Below are 22,423 nucleotides of genomic sequence, written 5' to 3'. Positions count from 1 at the left end.
GGAGCTTTTCAGCACTTCCTACAGGCCCGTGTTTCCAGCTGGCGTCACCCTCCTGGTGTGTCTTGTCGTGCGGGTCCGCTGGCCGCCGATCAGCTTGGCCCCTCTTATAATAGGATGTCTTTCCCTCACCTTCAGGCTTGAAGGATGTTTTCACTGGACGTAGACTTAAATGTTTTTTCTTTTAACACTTCACATATATCCTTCATATGTGTGTTATCAAATCGATGATTACAAATCCCGTCAAACACCTCATTCTCAGAAGGCACGCGGTGAGTCCCGTCCCCTCTTCTGCTTGAGGTCAGCGCACTGCCTGTGTCCCGTCACGCCTCATGCATGTCTTAGCCTCTGGCTGTGGTTAGGGGTCTGCTTTACCTTCACCTTCCTAAGAGATGCCACTGCGTGGTTCTCTTTGTGCTTGTTCTTCTGGGGGTTTGGTGCCTTGACTTTTCAAAGTAAATGCAATTTTGGGGAATTGCAGGAGATTTTTTTTTTCCCTTTAGTTTTTGGTCCCATTCTCTCTTCCTTTTCCTTCTTGCTCTCTGCTTGGAGTCCGTTGTGCCTGGGGTGGTTCTGCAGGTTACCAAGTTTCCGCTCAGTCTTTCTCAAATCTTTTTTAATTTTTTAATAAAGATTTCATTTATTTATTTGAGAGAGAGAGAGAGAGAAAGCGAAAGTGGGGGTAGGAGCAGAGGGAGAAGCAGACTCCCCGCGGAGCAGAGAGCCCGACGCGGGGCTCGATGCCAGGACCCTGAGATCATGCCTGAGCCGAAGGCAGACGCTTCACCAACTGAGCCTCCCAGGGGAGGCTTACCTGTTCTTAAGATAATAATAGTTTCTGTTATCTATCTTGAAATTCACTAACCCATTGCTCTCCATTGCCCAGTCTGCTGCCAGGCCCATTCAGTGAGTTTTTAAATTACAAATGTTGTGCTCTTCATTTACCGAACTTCTGCTGCTCCTCGTTAAATCCCATTTCTCTCTGAGCTTCTGGGTGCCCACGGTGCCCCTGTTTGGGATCGCTCGTTTACCTCCTCGTTCCAGGGCTGACTGCTCCTCCTTGGTGTCCTCTGTGCTTGCCTTTGTGTGTGCCCCCCAGAAGCACTTATCCGGAGTCTCCTGAAGGACCTGGGAAAGCAGCCTGTGGAGGGTCTGAGCCCCCTGGGCCTCGGCGAGATGGCCCACGTGATTGCTACCGCCGTGCAGGGTGTGGGTGCAGAAGGGGAGCTTCAAGGAGCCGCAGGAAAGCCCAGAGAGGCCAACGCTGGCAAGCAGGGTGGAGACGGCATGGCAGGTGAGCCTCCCAGCCCCGGGGTCACGTACATGTGTGGGGCTCGTGGGGCGCGCTGAGGCTGCAGCTGTGCAGAGGCCTGGCTCAGCAGGCTGTTAAACATTCCTTCTGCTGAGGAGACGCGGATTTGTAGGAACAGTTTTTGTCTGTTTGAACTTTTGCCTCTAAAAGGCTTTCTTCACAGGCTAAGCCTACCAGAGCAATTATGTTGAAAGGCAAATTGCTCTTTGTGCTGAGGTTCGGAGTTAGAAAAAAACAGGCATGATAGAAAGTGTTTTTGTTTGGATTGTGCTAGTGAATAGAGTCAAATATTTGAATAATACCGTGAAAAGGCTTCATTCGAATATCTGCTCGAGGCTCACATGCACCCTCTGAGGCTGCTCCAAGGAGAGAGCAGAGATTCCCCCCTACCCCCCCAGTGTGTGTGTGTGTGTGTGTGCACGCATGTGCACACATGTTGTGCACACAAACACACACACACAGCAGCTTCCCTGATGAATGGCCTTATCTGTGCCTGATTGCTTCTCAGAGTCGCTGCAACTGCATGAAAGCATCTAATTCAGTGCCTTGCACACAGTAGGCACACAAAAAATATGTGCCCAAAACACAAGTGAGAAGATGCATGGGCTGGGAACCGAGGCTTGCTTGGAAGCCGGAAGCAGGGCGGGATGTAGAAGAGGGTACCAGAGCCCAGCAGGACAAGGTTTTGTGTTGGGCCATCAGTGAATGAAAAGATGGGTGCCTCCCTGAGGGTGAGGGGGGGTCTAGAAGGTGCCTGGGCATTTGGGCTTCATGAGTACAGGAGTTCTGCACTGTTGGGCGCTGCCACTAGGATAATTAGAAAGGTAGTGAACTCTGAGGACATCTGACCTTGAGGTGGTTTGGTGGAGACGCCTGCCTTTGTTTTTCTATCGCTAGTAACTGCTGTCGGCACCGTGGGTTTATCTTGCTGTGAGCTAACTCTAAGCACAGCACACGGATCCCTGGGGCTGGTGATGCTGTTCGTGACTGAACTCACATTTGTCTTTAGTGGGGACACCCTTCCTCTTCCATGACATTTACAGAACACTAATAATGTACTATAAACAAAAAGGTTTACTTTTTAGAAGAAACTAGGCGGACATCATCCTGACTGTCTGACCTTCTGTCAAGGACTCTCTGGTATTTTGGGTGCTGCAGCGCCTATGATGACGGTCTCAACAAGGGTTCTGATAATGCTTGTGTCTTTCACAGATGACCGAGGGCCAGACGGTGAAGGTGGCGTTTACAAGGAGGTACGGAGAGGCGTCTCTGCAGGTTTGGTTCCCCTTAGATCTAGGGCTGTACCGGTCAATTTTCTGTTCATGGTTTGGGAACAGACAAAATACAAAGGTTTGTTGGCTTGTTTTTTCAGAAAAGTTTGGAAAAACTCTAATAATCCCCAAATTGGGAAAAAGTATAAAGAGAGCATAAAAAATGGTGTATATTTAGATATATACTAATGTCTACTTTCAGATTATATAGTAATATTTACCCATTGTAGAAATATGGAAAATGTGGTTAATGCAAATTAAAAAATTAATATTCCTTAGAATTTTCCTACCTGGGGATATGGACTGGTGTATGTCCTTGAGATCATCCTGTGTGTGATTCCCGAGTTTCATTTAGCACGGACCTTCACAGGCCCTGGGTCATTTAGACCTGTACTGTCTGATGTAGCCACTAGCCACATGTGGCTATTTAAATTTATATTCATTAAAATTAAGTAGATAAAAATTCAGTTCCTCAGTTGGACTAGCCACATTTCAAGTGTTCCTTTGTAATATGTGGGTTGGGTGGTACATTGGAGAACATCTCCATCATTGCTGGAGGGTCTGTTGGACAGCGCTGGACGGGAAGGCAGTGTGAAAAAGGGCTCGGTCACAGGTAACACCCCTCACGGACTGGTTTGTTGGCTTTTCCTGTTTAAGAACCTTTGCTCATTAGTATAGGTCTTAAGGATGCAGAAAATCAGTGTGTAAGCAATGACAGTGGCATTATGTGGTTCTACAAAACCCTTTTTTTGTGGAGTGGAAAAAAGTTTTTTTGGTTAGTACTTCTCTTTCCAGATTATCTTAGTGGTTTTTGGTTCAATGCCTATTAGCAAGTAGCAAAAGAAAACATCAACAATTCTCTTAATTGTCCATCAGAAATTGGGGGGTACTCTGTCTCAGCTGAGGCGTGAGACGTGGCCCTAAGAACACGTCTTAGAAAGTGGAGGGACGCCAACAGCCAGAGCCAGGGCTGTGGGGCCTCCAGGGGCACACACTCCAACCCACGTGGGTTCGCTGAAGACCCGCAGGGCTCTCATACTCCCACCTTTCCATCCTAAACAAGTTGAATTTTGATTCATTTCTCTGTTACTTGGGGTACATTTTCAAACAATTTTTTCTTTTTTTTTTTTTTAGGATTTTATTTATTTATTTGAGAGAGAGACAGAGAGCACAGAGGGAGAGTGAGAGGGAGAAGCAGGCCTCCCCCTGAGCAGGGAGCCCAACACGGGGCTCGATCCCAGGACCCTGGGATCATGACCTGAGCCGAAGGCAGACGCTTAACGACTGAGCCACCCAGGCGCCCCTCAAGCAATTATTTCCAAAAGGCATCTGAGTGTTGTATTTTCTGAGCTCTTAATTGTTAACATCTTTTGTTTCCTCCTCTCATGGAGCACAATTCAAGTGAAAACACCATTCTCTTTCTTTTAAAAGCCTGAGGACAGGGCTCCATCTGTACGTGGTAACTGAAATGCTATGTACTGTCACCATTCGGAATCCAAATTTGAGCACATGTTTTTATCAAAATACCATTTTCTTTAAATATTTCAAAACACACAAGGAAAAATTATGTACAATTTCTAGTCAACAAGGAAATAATTACTTTCCTTTACAGTCCTTCCTTAGTTTCCTATAAATCTTGTGTTTGATACACGTGAAGTAAATCCACTTTTTGTCTTGCCATCTAGTCTAATATTGGAGATGTAATTTCATGGTGAAACGGGAAATCCCTTGCTCTTGCGCGTCAGGAGGGGCCCCCCCTTCTTGGGCACCAGCAGCAAGCAGGGGGAGGGACCAGCGGCTTCCCTTGGAGGCAGTGCTGGGGTCTCCAGAGGCGGTGTGGCAGCCTCTCTGGCATCAGCGGGAACAGCACTCGAATTCTGGATCTGCCATCAGTGATCTCAGGCACGTTATTAACCTCTGTAAGCCCCAGAGCCTACAGACTAGAGATAAAACTGGGACTGCACTCCCGGGTTGAGGTGGCAATTAAGTGAGAGCGCGCGCAGAGCTCTGAGCACAGTGCCTGGCAGATAATCAGTGCTGAGTGTGTAAGATAATGTTCATCTGTCGAGATGTCAATTAAGTAGCTCTGAGGGCCCTCTTGTCCAGGAAATGGGGTCAGGATGGGCAAGCCTTGGCTGTGAAGACCCCAGATCCCCTAGGTGCTGTGAGGCTGCAGGTGCATGTCCCCGTGACCGCTCACTCCTGGCCTCTCCACGTCCCTGAGGGGCTGGGGGCAGGGTGAGAGCTCCTGACTCACAGGGCGCCGTGAGCAGGTCGGGCGTCTGCTACAGAGTGCCCTCAGGCCCTGTCAGAGCTGAGTAAATGCAAGTGGGACGGTCATCGTCAGGCACTCATTGTTTCTGGAGGGGTCTTAGAATCCACATAGGCTGTTTTTGCTTTTGTTTTTGTTTTGTTCGTTTGTTTTTAAAGATTTTATTTATTTATTTGAAAGAGAGTGCACGGGCAAGGAGGGGGGCGGGGTAGAGGAGGAGGGAGAGGATCTCAGGCAGACTCCCCACTGAGGGCAGAGCCCGCCGCAGGGCTCCATCTCTCGACCCTGAGATCATGGCCTGAGCCAAAATCAACAGTCGGGCACTCAACCGGCTGAGCCCCCCAGGCACCCCCCACATGGGCTCTTTTTTAAAATATAGATGGGAAACACCTACACTGAGTTTATAAAATCAGATTCTTCCGGAAGTTGTATGTGTATGAGACAGACAGAGACGTGCTTGGCTGAGTGATGCTGATGTGTGAGGCCCTCGTCCTCCTCTCGGATGAACGTGTCCCATCCAGATGGGATTCTGACTGTGGCCATGAGAGCACCACTCCACGCCCTGCCGGGGGCTGCCCACCGACTGCTCCCGAACGTCACCTCACTGAGCCTCTTTTCTGCCAGGTCAGTCGTTTGAGCCTCCAGCTTGGGGACCGCCTGCAGGATCCTGGGTCCCGACTCTTTCCTGCCACCCCACTTCTTATGGAGCCCTTCAAAGCGGAGATGAAGAAATCAGAGACGCCCAGGATGCCCGCGGCTTGGGAGGAGGAGAGCGCTGGGGTGGAGGACGTGCGGAGTCAGACCTACTCCAAGGAGCGCCTGCAGAGGCTACCTCCCACCGAGCCCAGGGCGGGCGGCTTTGGCAAGTTCCAGACCTGGGTTCCGGGCCCCTCGCAGGAAGATGCCCGCCTTGGAGCCGGAGCCCAGGGGCGCCCTGGTGAAGGCCTGCGGCTGGAGGTCAGGCCTTCCGAGGAGGAGCAAGGCTACATTGTGACTGGAGATGAGTAAGTAGAGCCTCTGGTTTTTCTCTGCTGGTGCCTGTTGGGTGGGTGGAGGGGGGCCGCTTTCATTCTTGCCTGTCTTACCCCGGAGACACAGGAGGAGGTGTTCCTGGCGTTGTGGGGGCAGGAGGGCAGCTGGGAGCCAGCCCATCTGTCACCAGTGCTGTGACCTAGGAGCCCGAGCTCCAGGGGGATTCTCCACAGAACAAACGCCTCCTGGCTCTTGGTCCCAGCCTTGCACCTCCGGCCCAGACCGCGGAGTGTGTGGACGCAGAGGCCCCCGGGGCGCGGGAGACTGGGCTCTGCGTCTGTGCTGCCTCCCTGCCTCCTGGGGCTCCAGCGGTTTTGTCTGCCTCACAGCAAAGCAGCCCAGGTATCGGGACTGAGTCCTCCTTCAGAGGGGAGATGTGCGCATGGTAACAGGATGCTCCTTCTTCTCTTCTCTCTGATCTGCATGTATCTCGAGGGGCCTCATTCCCACAGTGTGTACCCAGCAAGGGACACGTGGTCAGCCCCATTTTCAGGTCATCACTCTAATGACTCTGGCTTTTGACACCACGCTCTGTAAAAATGTCACGGTTTCCTCAAGGAATGGAACAGTGTTTCAAAGGGGAAAGCGTATGTGGCTGTGCACATGCGTGTGCTTGCATGTGTGTGTGTGTGTGTGTGTGGGCAGATGTGTGCAGACATGCCTGTGTAGGCTTCTGCCGTTGCATTATAGTGTTCATTGTCCAGGCAGTTCTTCATCAGTGGCTTGGAAGTTGCCCACGTTCCAGGGATGACGTGTGGGGTGGGAAAGGCCGCTCCATTCCTCGTGCTGCGTCCGCACGCTGTCTTTCTGCGCTCGCGCCTCCCGCAGATTCACTCCCTCGGCATGGGGTGTAGTCGTTACGTGGCAGATAGCATCAGGCACAGCTATATAGCACCACGATGGGGTGGAAAATATTTAATTGTGAGCTCAGACCACTATCAAAGCTGGCTTTAGACGTAAGACTGTTGAGCTGTTGATGGTGTTTTTAGAGAAGTCCTCAGCAGCTGACACTTCAAGCCCACACCAAAATACTGACTCCATTTTCTCAAGTACTTTTTATTGAGACGTGTTCTCCCATTTCTGACCTCTTTGCCTGGATGGTGAGCTCCATGTATTCATGTCTATTGTCAGGCTCCTTTTCTTAGAACGGGAACTCCCAGTGGGTGTGTGTCTTTAGAATCGCGCCTTACAGGGAAGCACGAATGGTACTTGAACAGTACGCCCTGCTGAGGGCTCAGCTCACACCTTTGAAGCAAAGGCAAGACACCTCCTCAGTTCCCTTGTGGAGCAAACCGTTCTGACAACCATTCCTTATTCTCAATTGTCCAAAGCCCTTTTGTGGATTCTTCCCTCCCTTGGGAAACATTGCTGTGTTGTGTGTGCATGTGTGTGTTTATGTCTCTGTGTGTGGTGTGTATGTGTTGTGTGCGTGTGTGTGTTGTCTATTCATCCGTGTGTATCTGTGTTGTGTGTGTATGCTGTCTGTATTCATCTGTGTATCTGTGTGCGTGTGCACGTGTGTGTTGTCTGTATTCATCTGTGTGTTGTGCATGTGTGTGCAGTGTCTATATTCATCTGTGTGTTGTGTGTGTGTGCACGTGTGTGTTGTCTGTATTCATCTGTGTTGTGCACGTGTGCACGTGTGTGTTGTCTGTATTCATCTGGTGTGTTGTGTGCATGCGTGCGGTGTCTGTATTCATCTGTGTGTGTGTGCGTGTGTGTGTTGTCTGTATTCATCTGTGTTGTGAGCATGTGCACGTGTGTGCTGTCTGTATTCATCTGTGTGTTTTGCGCGTGTGTGCGGTGTCTGTATTCATCTGTGTGTTGTGTGTGTGTGCACGTGTGTGCGGTGTCTGTATTCATCTGTGTGTTGTGTGCATGTGTGCAGTGTCTGTATTCATCTATGTATCTGTGTGCGTGTGCACGTGTGTGCAGTGTCTGTATTCATCTGTGTGTATCTGTGTTGTGCGTGTGTGCTGGATGGACCCTCCAAGAATGGCTGAAGGTCAGGATGGCCGTCCCTTTCCTCCAAGAGTGATTTTAGAGGTGTTTTGAGTTCAGAAGAGCTAGCATACGGAAGGTGAATTTGCAGCCAAGGGAGACGTTTGTCTCAGCAAAGGAGAACCTGCGTTGTACCTCTGATCGAGAAACGCGTAAGAGCACGTGGCTCTCCGGGTGCGCCTCTCTTCTAGACACCCTCGTGTTTGGGGTGTAGTCCTGTGGAAGGACATCTGAGTGACCAGACTGGCTTTGGAGAGGCGGGCTCCTGTGGAGGCTGAGCTCTGGGCAGGAGACAGTGACGCCACTGTCCTCACGGGCCGCAGGCAGCTTGTGCGTGGATCATCGAGAGCCCCGCCGTCCTGCACGGAAGCCTGCTGCTCTGGCAAAGCTTCGGTCCCCATTTGCTCTTCAGCCTGGAGGGGTGAAGATGGGCCGCGGGGCCGGCTGTCGGGGGCGGGGGGCTGCTGGGAAGAGCGGTTGATTCACGGAGAGCAGCCCTGGGGCAGAGCAGGTCCGTCGTGCTAGATGAGGTCAGCCGGGAGCCATGAACAGAGAGCCATGGAGTGACAGAACATGAGTGGAGGGAGAAGGTTGCAGGGCTGGAGCAGGGGGACCTGGGGCCAGGGTGCTGGAGGAAAGTGCCGGAAGTGTAGCGGGCCTCTGACGCCCGTCAGTGTTCTGAAACGGACAGGTTGGTCCTAAGTTTTCTCCAGTGTTTTCTTCCCATAAAACTCTTGCCTGGGACACGCCCACCAGCAATATCACAGACGATTTTCTACTGACTGACATGTCTCCTGCGTCATGGGCAGCTCGGTGTGGCTGCCACTCCCAGCAGCTCGGCCCTGATGGGGACTCAGCCTGATGCCTGTTAAGGAGACGCCACCGAGACGGCAGGCATGTTCTACCGTCTCTTCACCGACGAGCCACAAGGGTCTTGGGAATGCAGGTCTGGAAGAAGGTTCAGCGGTCAGTCCTCTGAGTGTGTGCCAGCTCCCAGAGGTTCGGGCATGAGCCAGAGGAGGCCTCGTGCGTGGGCAGACGACCTGCTCCCCTTCCTGTCAGACACGTCTTTCTAAATCATTTCTCTAAATTGAGAATCAGGTTCCTTTTAGAGCTGTCCCAGGAGGAGATTGCTTTTCCCATCACAGACTTGAAGATGTGAAAACCCCTATGCTCAGGGGGGACATGCTGTCCCCCCTGAGGTCAGTGTGGTGGGAGGGGAGGGGTCATAGCTGAGCCACAGGGGGCAGAGTCCAGTCGTCCTCTCCCCGCCTGTGCAGAGACCCCTGGCTGCCCGCGGAGCCCCTCAGAGCTGCACCAGGGCCATGGGGCCCATGGTGGTTGCAGGGAAGGCAGACGAGGACGCGGGGAGGGGGGTGGACCAGTGCCATGGCCTGTTTTCCCTTCTTTGGTAGAGAAAAGAAATCTTCACAGGCTTGTGGACAGATTCTGCAGTTGTAGTGTCTGCAGGTTTTGTTTATTCTGTTCTACTCTCAGACCACGTCTCAGATGATATGTTCGAACTTTTTGTTCAGAAAGTACAGCTTCTAGGGGTCTTTCCTGAATGTGACAAGTTCACTGTTGTGTCGCCACTCATCTCCTTCATTTGTGTCAAGAGACCATGTGCAGGGTGACGGATTCATTGTCATCTGAGATTTTAGGTATGGGGGCGTATAGCCAATGAGTAAAAATAGTCACATTGGCTTGTATGCTCAACAACAAGAAGAAAAACCACACATTTCCAAATCTAAAATCCTTGACTGCAGAGTTGGTAGTTGTGGGGGATGTCTGTGACAAGAATGGTGAGCAGTGGTCTCTGAGCCCCAGGTTGCGGCCCAGCTCTGGCCTTTCTGTAGGCACCCCTGCCTGGGGCATCAGCACGTACTTACTGGGCCCCTGCAACGTGGGGGCCCGGCAGAGGTCCCCAAAGAAGGAAGGAGATTCAAAACAAGCCCAGTGCAGTTCTCCCTTACGGAGTCAGACACTCTCAGTTTAACTCACGGGCTGTTTTGGAGTTCAGATGAGGAGAGCATAAAAAGCTTCACGGTGAGACTTTATCCAGAGAATGCAAACAGCTCTAACTGAGTGGGCCCCCAAGCCCGTGAGTTAAAGAATCTCAGAACCTGTATCAAAACTTGAGCTAGGCTTTCCTATAAACTTCTCACCCTGACTCCCCGCTCATTGCCTCCTCCTGTCAGCCACAAAATTCCATCTGCCAAACTCAGCACCTCCTGGCCGTCTGCCCTCCCTCTCCTCCCCTCTGCCTGGCACTTCCTGAAGCCAGCAACCTTCCCCGTCCACCGGCCACAGCAGCTATCTGAGGCCGCTCCATTCTCCCAGAACCTTCCCAGCTTTCTCGTCCTTGAGGATGCTGTCCTTCCCGTGCTCCGGGGAGTACCTCCATGCCGCCCCTCCTCTTGGGCGTGGGAAAGAAGCCTGAAGCTCTGCATGGTGGCACAGTCAGCATCTCCCGGCGCCATGCTTCCTCCTCCAGGGCTCATGCCTGGGGCGGCACTGGCACCAGCACCCTTCCCCGCCTCCTCCCAAGCGGTGAGGATCTCCCGACCTGGCCACTCCTCACCCCGCGCTCCTCCTGCTCTTGGTGGTCGGCTGCTCTCGCGCTGGTAGCTGCAGGGACCTCTTTCTTATTGCTGGTCCTGCATCCCCCCGCCTTTCCCCAGTCTGTCAGGCACGTTGACCCCCAGCAGGATCCTCCATCACCTAAACCTGACTGTGCCCCTCTTTCCTCTTCAGACTTTGCGGTGCTTCCACTGCCCTCGAGGTGGAGGCCCAAGCCCTGCGGGCTCTGCAGACTCACCCTCTCCCTGCTTCCGCACCACGGTGCTCTGCCGCGCCCCCCGCCATCCCGCTCCGGGAATGTGCAGGGCTGTCACGGGGCCCTGGAAGTGTTCATCCCACTCTGAGTGCTACCCCCTGGCACGCACTGCTCCTGAGCTCCTCATCGTGCTGTCTTTGGGGAGCCCTCCTGACGCCCCAGGCTGAGCCAGGGCCCCTCAAAAGCCCTGCCCCTTCTTCTGGAAGCCTTCGCTCTGGCCACCGGGAAGCCACTGAGGTTGCAGTGTCGCACACAGATGTCACACTCCTCGCAGGAGGGGCTGCTCTGGGTGTCCTGGCCCCTCCCAGTGCTGCCAGGTGATGTGGGGGAACTGGGAGCAAGGGAGGCAGGCTTCTGGAACCATCCCGACATCTGCTCATCAGCTAGTCGAAGAATCACCTTGAAGCGGCTTTTGGTAAATTCTAGGAAAATGGATATAGTTGATGTGAAGGTTCTTCCCAAGGCAGTTTGAGGATCAGATTGTAACACAAGTCTGAAGTCACAGAATGGAGTTTTTAAAAGTCCTGGCAATAAGGCTTTGGCTTCTAAGTAGAGGCTCTCTTTAGAAACTCCTCCCAGCATCGGTGTTGGGGGCACCCTCACCCCCAGACCTGCCCTGAAGGAAGCACTGGTACAAAGACCTCTGATAGTCACGATGCAGGTGCCCAGGCCCCTGTCCTGGCACCTGCCCGCCATGTTCCCAAGGCCTTGGGCTCACAAGCCTGGCTTGTCCCCAAGTACCTCGTCCAACAGGCCTCCCTGGCTGTTCAGTTTCATATTTTTCATGAGGCAAAGGATGGATTTGTGTCTCGCTCTTTCTAATGCAAGATCTTGAACATGCACAGAGATAATGGCCCAGGCCCAACCTTGCCCCATCCACACACCCCCATTTACACCCACCTCTCATGTTGCTTTCAAACAAACCCCACTTTCTTGGAAACATTTTATGAAATAGCTCTAAAATATAAGGATCTTTCTTTGTAACATACCATCAAGCCTTAGTAGCATCAGGTGTCGAGCCTGCGTTCAGCTCTGTTGTCACATCCACGTCAGAATTTTGTTCGTTGGATTTTGGCTCAGGATCTAAGGTTCACCCCTTGCACTGGCTGTCTGGTCTTTGATGCCTCTGACTCTGTAGGCCCACTTTCATCTCCTTTGTTGAGGTTAGAGTGATGTGTTGGATTTTGATGTCTGTTATTGGCTGAATTCTAGAACTGGAAGAAATTTCAAACTTGTCTGACCTCTAACTATGGCGGTAGACAGCGTGAGAAAATACCATGAAAGTGCAAATATGGTGGGCGTTAGAGACACTTCCAGGGCATCTTTTACCAAATGGCTTCTGAGTTGGCTTGGCCATGTCTAGCCTGTTGGAAGACATTCAGAAGAGATGATGCCAGGCCAGGAAGGGGCTCTTTCATGGTCTCGGACTGTGGTGAGCCAGCCCCCTTTCTCACATCTGATGCTCTCTTTTTGTGGCAGAGTGTGAAATTGGTGGTGGTGGGGAACAGGGAGGAAAAGGAAATATTGGAACAGCCCAGCCCAGCCCACTCTGACCAAACCTGGAACTTGGACATTTAACATTCTGTCTGCTCCATGCTTGTCCTTAGAGTCTGACTCCTACAGGTTAGTTCTGCAGCTCAGCCTGGGTGCTTGAAACGCAAGAGGGTCTCAGAAGGTTCCGACAATGCTGGGACTCTGGGCCGCAGTGACATCTGATGGCAGCAAGGGGGTCACCATCAGTACCTGTCTACATCTGTGTTTACACCCGCATCTCCGTATGTACACCTGCACCTACGCCACATCAACACCATCCACCCGTGTCTGTACCCGACTATATCTCCATCAGTGTCTGTGCGTCTACACCTACATTGATACATCCGCGTGTGCACCTGCATCGTCTACCCACACCTGTGCCCACCTGTGACCACCTCCATCAGTATTTGTGTGTCTGTGTCTCTACCTGCATCTGTACCACTGATCTGTATCAGTGTCTGTGTGCCGCATCCAAAAATGTACCTGGTCTCATCACGTGTATCTGTATCTGTACCACGTGCACTTGTGGCCCTCCGTGTCCACACCTGTATCTGCCCCTGATCTACACTCGCCTTCATGCCTGTATTGTCAGTTTCAGCTGTGCCCTCTCTGCCTCTGTGCCCGTGTGTTCACAGGCCCGCCTTCTCTGGCAGTTAGGTCCATGCATCTCTGTCATCGTGGTGGTACAGCCTGGTTTGGTATCGGACTTCTGTAATTGTTGGGGAAGCTTGGCTTTTGCTCTTCAGGAAGAAAGTCCATAGTAGAACTCTCCAGGGACCTTCAGAGCCTAAACATGGCAATTGATTTTTGAAAAGTGTCATCTGCTTTATAAGTTGACCTCCAATTAAACCTATCTGAGTTAAGCAGTTTAAATATCACTCCAAATGGGAGGGAGTAAGAACAAGGGAGAAAAATAGGAAGAGACTTGCTAGGCTGTCAAAATACAAGTAAACTGCAGATGACAAATGAAGGTGGAAGGAAAAGGAAGAATGGGGAAAAATAGTGTCCTAATGTAGCTCGTTTGTGGAATATTGACTTCATTGAGACAATGACTTAAAAAAATAAGAGTGTCTTACTAGAAGAGCTGGCCACGGGTCACTGAATTCCAGCACACCCCCTATATTCTAACTATGTAGAAGGCCCATTCAAGCTTCAGATAAACTTGTATGGCCGTTACTTCAAGCTCTGTAGTGGGCAGGTGGGTGGGAAGGAAATCATGTTCCAAAGAGAACAGCATTTGCAAAGCGCCTGCATCAGGAGTAGCATGGACATTTCAGGAGCTGAAATAAGGCCGGGGGAAGGTGGGGGCAGTAAGCATGAGAAAGGCTGGCCAGGCCTCAGGGCCCCAGCAAGGATTTGGGTCCTTGCCCCCAGCAGACATGGGACACCACTAGAGGACAAGCGGGCAAGTGGTGTGGTCAGGGTCCCACTCTCCCAGGTCCCTCTGCTGCTGAGTGGAGAAGGAATGAGGAAAGGTGGGTTCAGTGGATGGAGGGACACTGGTCAGCAGGTGTGCTGGCCACTGGGCCATTCCCTCAGCTCTCCTTTCTTTCTCTGCACTGTGAGGCTGACCTGCAAAATGTTGTCTGTGCTGTGAGCTGGCCTGGACAGAGCACTACAGTTCCCAGACTATTTTACCCATTGGGCTTTTGGCAAGATTCCAGCGGGCTGCACTACCATTCCTACTATGCCTGCTCTGTTGAGTTTTTATCATCAATAGATGTTGAATTTTGTCATGTGCTTTCCCTGCCTCTACTGAGATGATCAGGACTTGTTATCCTTCATCTTGTTAATGTGGTGTGTCACCCTGTTCGATTTGCAGATGTTGAACCATCCTTGCATCCTTGGAATTAATCCCACTTGATCATGGTGTGTGATCCTCTTAATGTATTGTTGAATTTGTTTTGTTAATATTTTATTTATGGATTTTGCATCTGTATTTCATCAGAGATATTGTCCTGTAGCTTTCTTTTCTTGTGGCGTCCTTGTCTGACTGGTATCAAGATAATGCTGGCCTTGTAAGATGAGTTTGGAAGTGTTCGCCCCTCTTCTGTTTATGGAAGTTTGAGAAGGATTGGTAGTGATTCTTCTTAGGATGTTTGGTAGAACTCATCTGATCCTGGGCATTTCTTTGTTGGGAGGTGTTTGTTTACTGGTTCAGTCTCCTTACTTATTGGCATCTTCAGATTTTCTCTTTCATCACGGTTCAAGCTCCGTCAGTTGGATGTTTCCAGGAATTTACCCTTTTTCTTGGTAGTCATTTTGTTGGCAAATAATTGTTTGTAGTTGTTTCTTAGGACCTGTTGTATTTCTGTGGCAGTAGTCATGTCTTCTTTTTCATTTCTGATTTTATTTATTTAAGTTTTTTTTTTCTTGGTAAGCTTAGCCAGAGGTTTATCTGTTTTATTTATCTTTTCAAAAAAAAAAAAAACCAGCTCTTAGTTTCATTTATCTTTTCTATTGTCTTTTCAGTCTCTGTTTCATCTGTTCTGATCTTTATTATTTCCTTCCTTCTGCTAGCTTTGGCCTTCATTTATGCCTCTTTTTTCTAGTTTCTTGAGTTGTAAAGTCAGGCTGTTTATTTGAGATCTTTCTTCCTTCTTAATGCAAGCATTCTTCACCATAAGAAAGCCTCTTAGAACCCTGTTCTACGTCCCACACATTTTGGTGTGTTACATTTCCAGTTTCGCTTGTCTCAGGTATTTTTTTATTTCTTCTTTGACCCATTGGTTGTTCAGGAGTATATCATTTAATCTCCATATATTTGTGAATGTTCAAGTTTTCTTCTTATAATTGATTTCTAGTTTCATACCATTGTGGTCGGAAAAGATGCGTGATATGATCTCAGTCTTCTTAAATTTATTAAGATTTGTCATGTGATCTGTCCTGTCATGTGATCCATCCTGGAGAATGTTCCATGGGCGCTTGAGAAAAATGTGTATTCTGCTGCTACGGGGTGGAAAGTCCTTCATGTATCTGTTAGGTCCTTCTGGTCTCTGCTGTTATTATATTCCTGTCTTTTTCTCCCTTCAGATGTGTTGATATTTGTTTATGTATTTAGGGGCTCCTATGTTGGATGCATAAATATTTACAAATGTTATATCCTCTTGATGAACTGACCTCTTTATTATTATATAATCATCTTTTTTTGTCTCTTGTTAACAATCTTTGCCTTAAAGTCTGTTTTGTCTAACATCAGTTTATCTACCTCTGGTTTCCCTTTTCATGGACTATCTTTCTTCATCTCTTCACTTTAAGTCTGTTGGTGTCATCAGTGCTGAAGTGAGTCTCTTGTAGGCTGCATGGAGTTGGGCATTGTTGGGTTTTTTCCCTATCCATTCAGCCACCTGTGTCTTTGATCAGAGATTTTAGTCCATTTACATTTAAAGTAATTACTGATAAGTATGGGCTTCATTTTGCCATTTAGTAAATTATTTTCTGGCTGTTTGGCGATTCCTTTGTTCCTTTCCCTTTCTTTCCTCCTCTGTGATTTGATGATTTTCTATAGTGGTGTGCCTACATTTCTTTCTCTTTCTCTTTTGTGTACATATTATAGGCTTTTGCTTTGTGGTTACTATTAGGCTTACATGAAATACCATATGTTTAGAACAGCCTGTTTCAAGCTGATAAAAACTTTGAATGTGTACTAAAGCTCTACATTTTTGTACTACCTTCCTCATTTTATCTTTCTGATGTCAATACTTTCCATAAAAATAACTCTAAGACATTGTGTACTTAGATTTGTATTAAGCTGTTGGCAAATATTTTTTTCCAAAAATTTAGAGAAATAAATATACTTGTGGTGAGAAGTATAGTCTCATCTTAAAGTTGTTGGAATACAACAGTTTTTCACCAATTGATTTGTTTTACCTGTGAAGAGTTGGTGTCTGTCAACAACTTCACTAGAAAGAGTAATTCAGGGTTCTGGCATCTCCAGACGAATTTGCATGTACTCTAGAAACCTGTGGGCTCAGCAGTCAGAAGAATCAGTTTGGTTGCACAAATTACCATGAGCTCACTCAGTCATTCTCCAGAAGACATTGGGTTTATTTCTCTGCAGGAAAGAAAGGTGATACTGAATCAAGGTTGAGATTTTGAATCATGGCAGCTCCTCTCTCATTTCTCCCATGAGAAATGTCTTTTCTCTACATTGGGGAGAATTCCTATGGGTTAACAAAAGTGTAACTAGCTTATAATATTATTTAAATAGAATAAATATTGTTATTTATTAAAAACAATATATAGGGATAGCTAGAATAATTGGGGAATCCCATGAAAACCTCATTTTATCCATTGGTTTAAAATATCTCATCAAAAAAGTTTGTATCAGAGTTGACTGATATCATTTTGCAATCCATCAATCATTTAATTCCCTACCTTTGGTAAATTTTCGAATGAATAGTAAAATATCTGAAATCAGGAAGTGAAGAAGCAGAAGCACAAACTGTCAGCTCTTGAACATAGAGTCCTAGACGTGGGTGTCTGGTTGGCAGGACCGTCTGGGCCCGTAAGGAAGAGACAGTAACACTGTTGCCAAAACAGGGCCTGGAGGAATGATGGGTGCAGACACTCTGCAGCTTAGTTAAGGTAAAACACAGGGAAGGATGCAGCCGTTACCTGGGCTTGCCCTGCAGTTTGGAAGCCCGTATCACACCCTCACTGATGAGTAACGTTTAGGTTTTGGGACTTACTGGTGGCATGTCCTGGAGCTTAAATTATTTTCTCTGATCTCCGTTTCCAGTCCTTTAAAACGAGGTTCACAACAGTACCTTCCTCACCGGTCTGCTGTGAGCATTACGTGAGAGTGTTGCGTGCGGCCTCAGCATAAGGGCAACCTTCAAGGCCTCCCGTGGCCCCTAACACTTCTCACCTGAAGTTATTGCCACTACTCCTGTGTTAGGGTGCTCTCCACAACTCCTTCACCGTCTGACATAACAGTTTTTCTAATTTTTCGTCTGTCCTCTCATTCCCACGGTGATTTCAGGGCACCATGGAAGTCCACATCCTGTGCGTGGCATGGAGGCCATCGTGGGAAACGGGGGTACTGTTGCTTCTCCTGTGGGCTTCCCATCAAGTGAGTGGTGTGAATGCTTTAGATTTTCTCCTGTTTTGCTACTTTAGTAGGTCCCTAGGGGCATCTGACTTCACGACGATTCCGCAGTCGTGTTAACATGTTGCTGTGCTTCAGAAAGGAAAAGCGTCAGAGCAGATAGCATCTAGCTTTTGCGAGCCCTCTCAGCCGCTAGATGTCGAGGCAGGCGGTGAGGGCCGAGCCGCCGGCACGGCTTGCGTCTCTCCCTCCACGGCAGGATCGGGCGTCCCGGTGATGAGGGTGTCACCGACACACAGATGAAATTGCATGTGCCATATCCGTCCATTGATTTTTGAGATTAACTCCCAACTGCTTTCTAAGGAAGTTCAGACCATGAAATGACAGATGATGGCCATGTATTTTAAAAATAAAATAGAAATAACTGCATGCTCATTTTGAGCACAATCAGCACCATCTTATTGGTCTAACTATTGACTGGACCCGCTATTGTTGTAAGCCATTTGTGCTTGGTGCTCCAGCCCAGACAGCGAGCCGTGGGAGGGGGGGAGCACTGCGGGAGGAGCTGCGGCACCCGTCAGGCAGCTGGTGTGATCAGGGGTCTCCTTGTGGAGGCAGGAGGGTTCCTACACGTATCCTGGCGGATTTCATCATTATCTTTAAGGCCGTTTTAAATAATCATGCTGCAGATACAAGTGTTAACTGTATGCATTGTGGGGTGAAGGAACGTAGGGTCATTAGACACTCATGAGGCCTAAGCGGGGCTGGGACTCATGATAAAGCCTCTGGGTTCCCCATCACCTAATGTCACCCTTTGGTTTAAAACAGGCTTGAGCACAGAATTCATGAAATCTGGTACTAAACTTGGTTGGGAAGCTGGTTTAGGTCCAGCATGGGACAGTAGGTTCTGGAGGTACAAAAAAGGATGAGATGTGGTTTGTGCCCTCACTGAATGTGCACTTTGGAGACAGGAAGAGGGTTAAAACATGTGAAATCGTTAAGAGAGCTTCCGTAATAGGTGGTGGCCTCGGGGCTTCTACATCAAAGCAGAGGGAGTTTTAGAAAAAGGAGGGAGCCACGCGGGCCCACTGGTTAGAATGTGGGAGGCCTGGTTGGTGGGCAGGATGAGGGGAGGAAACACTTTGTGGCATTGTGAGTGTGGGGCACATGAGGGAGGGGTGGCCGGGCAGGCAGGGGGCCCTGGGAGTGTCGATCCAGGAGTGCACGTCATCACTACAACCCTCGCTGGTTTTAGTGCCAGTGCTCCTCTTGGTGAGCACGTCGGCGTGTGTGGACATGTACAACTCTTCCACTGTCTCAAGCACACACAGGTGTGTGTGTGTGTGCACACCTGGGGAGTCTCCTGTGTCTGCAAGGTGTGTGTGTGCACACCTGGGGAGTCGGTGGTGTCTCCTGATGCCTCCTGTCCGAGGCCATGTGGATTCACTTTGCAGGGCTCCAGCTCCGAGTCCATTCGCAGAGCACAGGGCTGGAGGGAGACCAGTGTTTGTGGCCCCATAGTCACAGGGAGGCCCCTGCACGTCTCCTGCTGGCAGCGTCCTCCGAGGGGGCGCAGAAACATTTGCAGACGAAGCACGTCCTGAGTGAACGCCTGCCGACCCTCCCATGAAGGACCAGGACAGCAAGTTGGGTGGGGCCGCGGGGGCACCTCAGTGCATGCAGCATCAAACAGAACTTCATTTTTCCTACTCCTCACCTGGTAATTGTCACCTGAGGGCCCATTTTCCTAGATTGAGCTGTCATTCCCGCTCTGGGCTGCGTGCCTGATGCCGCCCCTTCAAATGAAGCCCCTCGCTTGGCCATGTACACGTATTCCTGTCATCCGTTCAAACTCTCGGAGATAGAAGGGTGCTAGGCTGAGACCCTGTGCTCTGTTACTCTGAGCACACCTGTGCTCAGGTACAGGACGGGGCCTTGCGTCACCTCCGTCCCAAGGATTTGCAGGGATGTTCTGTGGTCACACAGGACATTCGGGGGTGTGGGTGGGAAGGGGGTAGAGTGGAGTGTGGGCAGTCACACTCGCGGGGGCCACCACACAGGTGCATTTCCAGGGTGTCTGCCCAGTGCCCGGGGGCACGTTCTGGCAGCCAGGACCCCCTCTGCACAGACAGGATTTCTCTGGGCGGCCCCTTTGAGCTGTTTCTTTCAGGCGTGTTCCGCTTGCCCATCCCCCGGTGGACCGTGCTGGCTCCTCTCTTCGTGGGAAAAGCAACCCAGTGGCTCTTGCCTTTCTCGCTGGGGTCTACTGTCTGGTGCGTTAAATTTGCACGTTCTGTTATTCTAGTGTTCCACTAGCTCTATAAACAATTCGTATTCACCCTGTGAATTTTTTGACGACTAGCAGACTACTTCCTTGGTCCCACTGTCTCCTCCACACTTTGATGCCTTGGTAGATAACACGTTCACCCACTTGTCATCTGTTCGGGTTGAGCGACTCTAGCTCTGGTCTCCGACTGTGGCGTCCCCTCCTGGCTCACATGAGTGACCCTGAGCACGACCTCACTCATCTCTGTTGTAGATCGAGGAGCAGCACCCCAAGTGCAACACCTCAGGCCCTGCTGTCTCTCGGGGATCATCAAGGCCATGTTTGTGGGGGCTTCCCTTGACGCTGCCTTTCGGACCCTTGCCCTCCCCAGCACCCACTGCAGGCTGGAGCCTGGGGGCCAAACAGGCCCCTTCTTGGGGAATAGGCATTGGAAATGGGCGGGAAAGGAAGACAGCAGGTCCTCCTGGTTGAAGGGCAAGCGATTGCCTTTTGATTGTGAAATTACACAGAAAACTACCCTGAGAAGCCACTGACAGCACACCAGGCCCCTCCCTTGAGAGAGGGTTGAACAGGGGCATGTTCTTGCGGGTCTGGGGAGGAGCTCGGATTGGTTTCCACACACGGCCCCGCCAAGAGAGGTGTTGCCATGAGGCTGGAATCAGGCTGTTAGTAATAGAGTCTGGGGCTGGAGAGCTGTTCAGGGTTCGAGGGGCTTTTATGCCCATTGTCCTTGATTTACACAGTAACTCTTGTCAGCTAGGTGGGACTCCTTTAATAACTTACGTTTTAATGATTTTCAGCGTGAGACGTTTTGACATCTTCCTGTGTATTCACACATTTGTTCCATTCACACACACATCACATCTGCTCGTGTCCGTGTGCGGGGCAGCTGGTGCCGTGGCCGAAGCCCACACCCGCGAGGCAAAAGCCTGACCGCCGCCCTGGGCCACACAGGAGCCTGCAGCTGGGTCGTGCTGGTGGCGCCGGCGGGGGCGGACGAGCTGCCCCATCCAGGCCTCACCTGGCTGCACTCATCTGCCTGGCCTAGGAGGCCAGCAGGGAAGCACCGAGTAGGGAGCCCCCAGGCTGGCTGCAGGTGCGGTGGGGGCCGGCGTCGGGCTCCGCTGTCCCGGGTGCTGGGAGTCCAGGGGAGCTGCCGGGGCGGGGCCCAAGGAGGCGGGGTCTGTGCCCTTGGTGGGGGTCTGTGAAGCAGGAATGTGTCCTGGCTGGGGTCTGGCCTGGGGCACATGGGCTGCGTAGGTCAGGGCGGCTCTGGTTCGCTGTAGACCTCACCCCGTCACTCGCGTCGGCAGATGCTGGTTGTCCGCCCGCCTGCGCTGCATCTGGCGGGCCTGGTTACAGGAAGAGTGGCCATCTGAGAGCCACGGGGGCAGGGGCACCAGAGCTCTGCCACGAGGGCCTCCAAGCACCTGCTGCGTTGCTGGCGCCCACGTCCTGGATTAGGGCTTTGTGCGGCTGTGGTTCTTTGTCCAGATCTGACTTGTAGTGAACACACCTTCCTGGTGTTGCTGCTCTCCTCTTCCTGAGTCTGCACACAGCACCATGGCCTTTCCCCAGAGTGGCTCGAGGTCCCTGCACACTTGGTTTAGACACAGGCCTTCTTGGGGCTCTGGGCTGGCTGATGAAAGGCGAGCTCCAGCCTGCAGCTCCGGGTGGACAGGCAGGGAGTAATGATGAAGACACAAAGGTTCCAGGTGGACCCCTTCCCCCGTCGGTGTCTCACCCCCTCGTGGGCCCAAGTGTGGGCTCTGCAAGATGCCTGGGGGGATTTCTAAGTCAGGTCGAGTGACGAGGTAAAAGGGTGCACTTTCACACCACGTGCACACACTGACCTGAAAATGTGTTCTAATTTACAGCATAATGTGAACAGCCCCTGTGTTAGGAGGCTTGTAGGACTTGTCTTTCCTTCCTGGAAGGGTCCCCAGCCCTGGGCATCTCACTCTTGCCTGGGAAGCAGGATGGAGGGCCGAAGGTCCTGATCGCAGACCTGCATCAGGCCTCTCCTTTCTCACTTTAGGGCAGAACAGCACCCTGCAGGTTGGCAAGAGATCTAGAACAACGGGTGAGGCATGGAGAGCAGGCCTGGCTGTGGGTAGAGAGCCTCCTGCAGAAACCGGTGTCCCTAGGAAGAAGTCCAGTTCCTGTCCCCACTGACAGAAGGTGGTGGGGGGCGGCTTGGTGCCGTGGCTCATTACCAGCCTTCCCTTAGAGGACGGGAGTGTCCGTCCTGCTGTGGCTGCACGTGCATGGGACACCCCAGGACAGTTGTGGGGCAAGCCGGCAACTCCTGACCCCAGCCCGCTTCTCCATCTCTAACTGAGGCCTCCAAGGGCCCTCAGCTCCTCCTTGCTGGCTCTGTCCCCCCGGATTCCTGCTTTAGCCATTCTCTGAAGGCTGCTTTCCCCAGCTGCTCCCAGCTCAGATGCTCAGCGTGGGCTCTGTCTGTTATGATGTGTCCACAGGAGAATTCCCGAATTTCCTTCCCATGCTTCTCCATCTCGCATGCTCCTGGGTCACCTCCTGGTGCCATGACACACCCATCGCCTCTGAGCCCAAGCCTGCAGGCCCCCCCTGCACCCTCCTGCCCAGTCCTGGTGTTGCTGGATCCTGGTTGGCTCCTGCTTGCACCCTGCACCCCATTGGCTCTTGGAGCCGCGGGGACTCTGGATGCTTCCCGACTCACCCCTGTGCATGTCCTCCTCCTACGGGGACTCTGGCGACATTGGATTCGGAACCACCCTGATGCCCTCCTCATAGCATATGACAGTCAGCAGTGACTTCTTCCCACGTAAGGTCACATTCTGAGGTTCT

At 51.0% G+C, this 22,423-nt stretch overlaps 1 protein-coding gene across 2 annotated transcripts in view; it reads left to right on the top strand.

Annotated features, from left to right (window-relative positions):
* Positions 1 to 22,423, top strand: part of PTPRN2 (protein tyrosine phosphatase receptor type N2) — an 812,882-nt gene that overhangs the window by 348,604 nt on the left and 441,855 nt on the right. For both annotated transcript variants that reach the window (XM_088018277.1, XM_028092397.2), the window contains 3 exons: positions 1,097 to 1,291; positions 2,522 to 2,562; positions 5,477 to 5,856. In XM_088018277.1, coding sequence (XP_087874403.1) covers positions 1,097 to 1,291; positions 2,522 to 2,562; positions 5,477 to 5,856 — 616 coding nt within the window. The remainder of the gene's footprint in view (positions 1 to 1,096; positions 1,292 to 2,521; positions 2,563 to 5,476; positions 5,857 to 22,423) is intronic.

This window comes from Eumetopias jubatus, unplaced genomic scaffold (assembly GCF_037043125.1).
Source record: "Eumetopias jubatus isolate StellerSeaLion01/CBP00866 unplaced genomic scaffold, mEumJub1_p1.0 scaffold_14, whole genome shotgun sequence".
Lineage (NCBI taxonomy): Eukaryota > Metazoa > Chordata > Mammalia > Carnivora > Otariidae > Eumetopias > Eumetopias jubatus.
The sequence above is the reverse complement of the archived record's forward strand: the minus strand, read 5'-3'. Positions and strand labels throughout refer to the sequence as shown.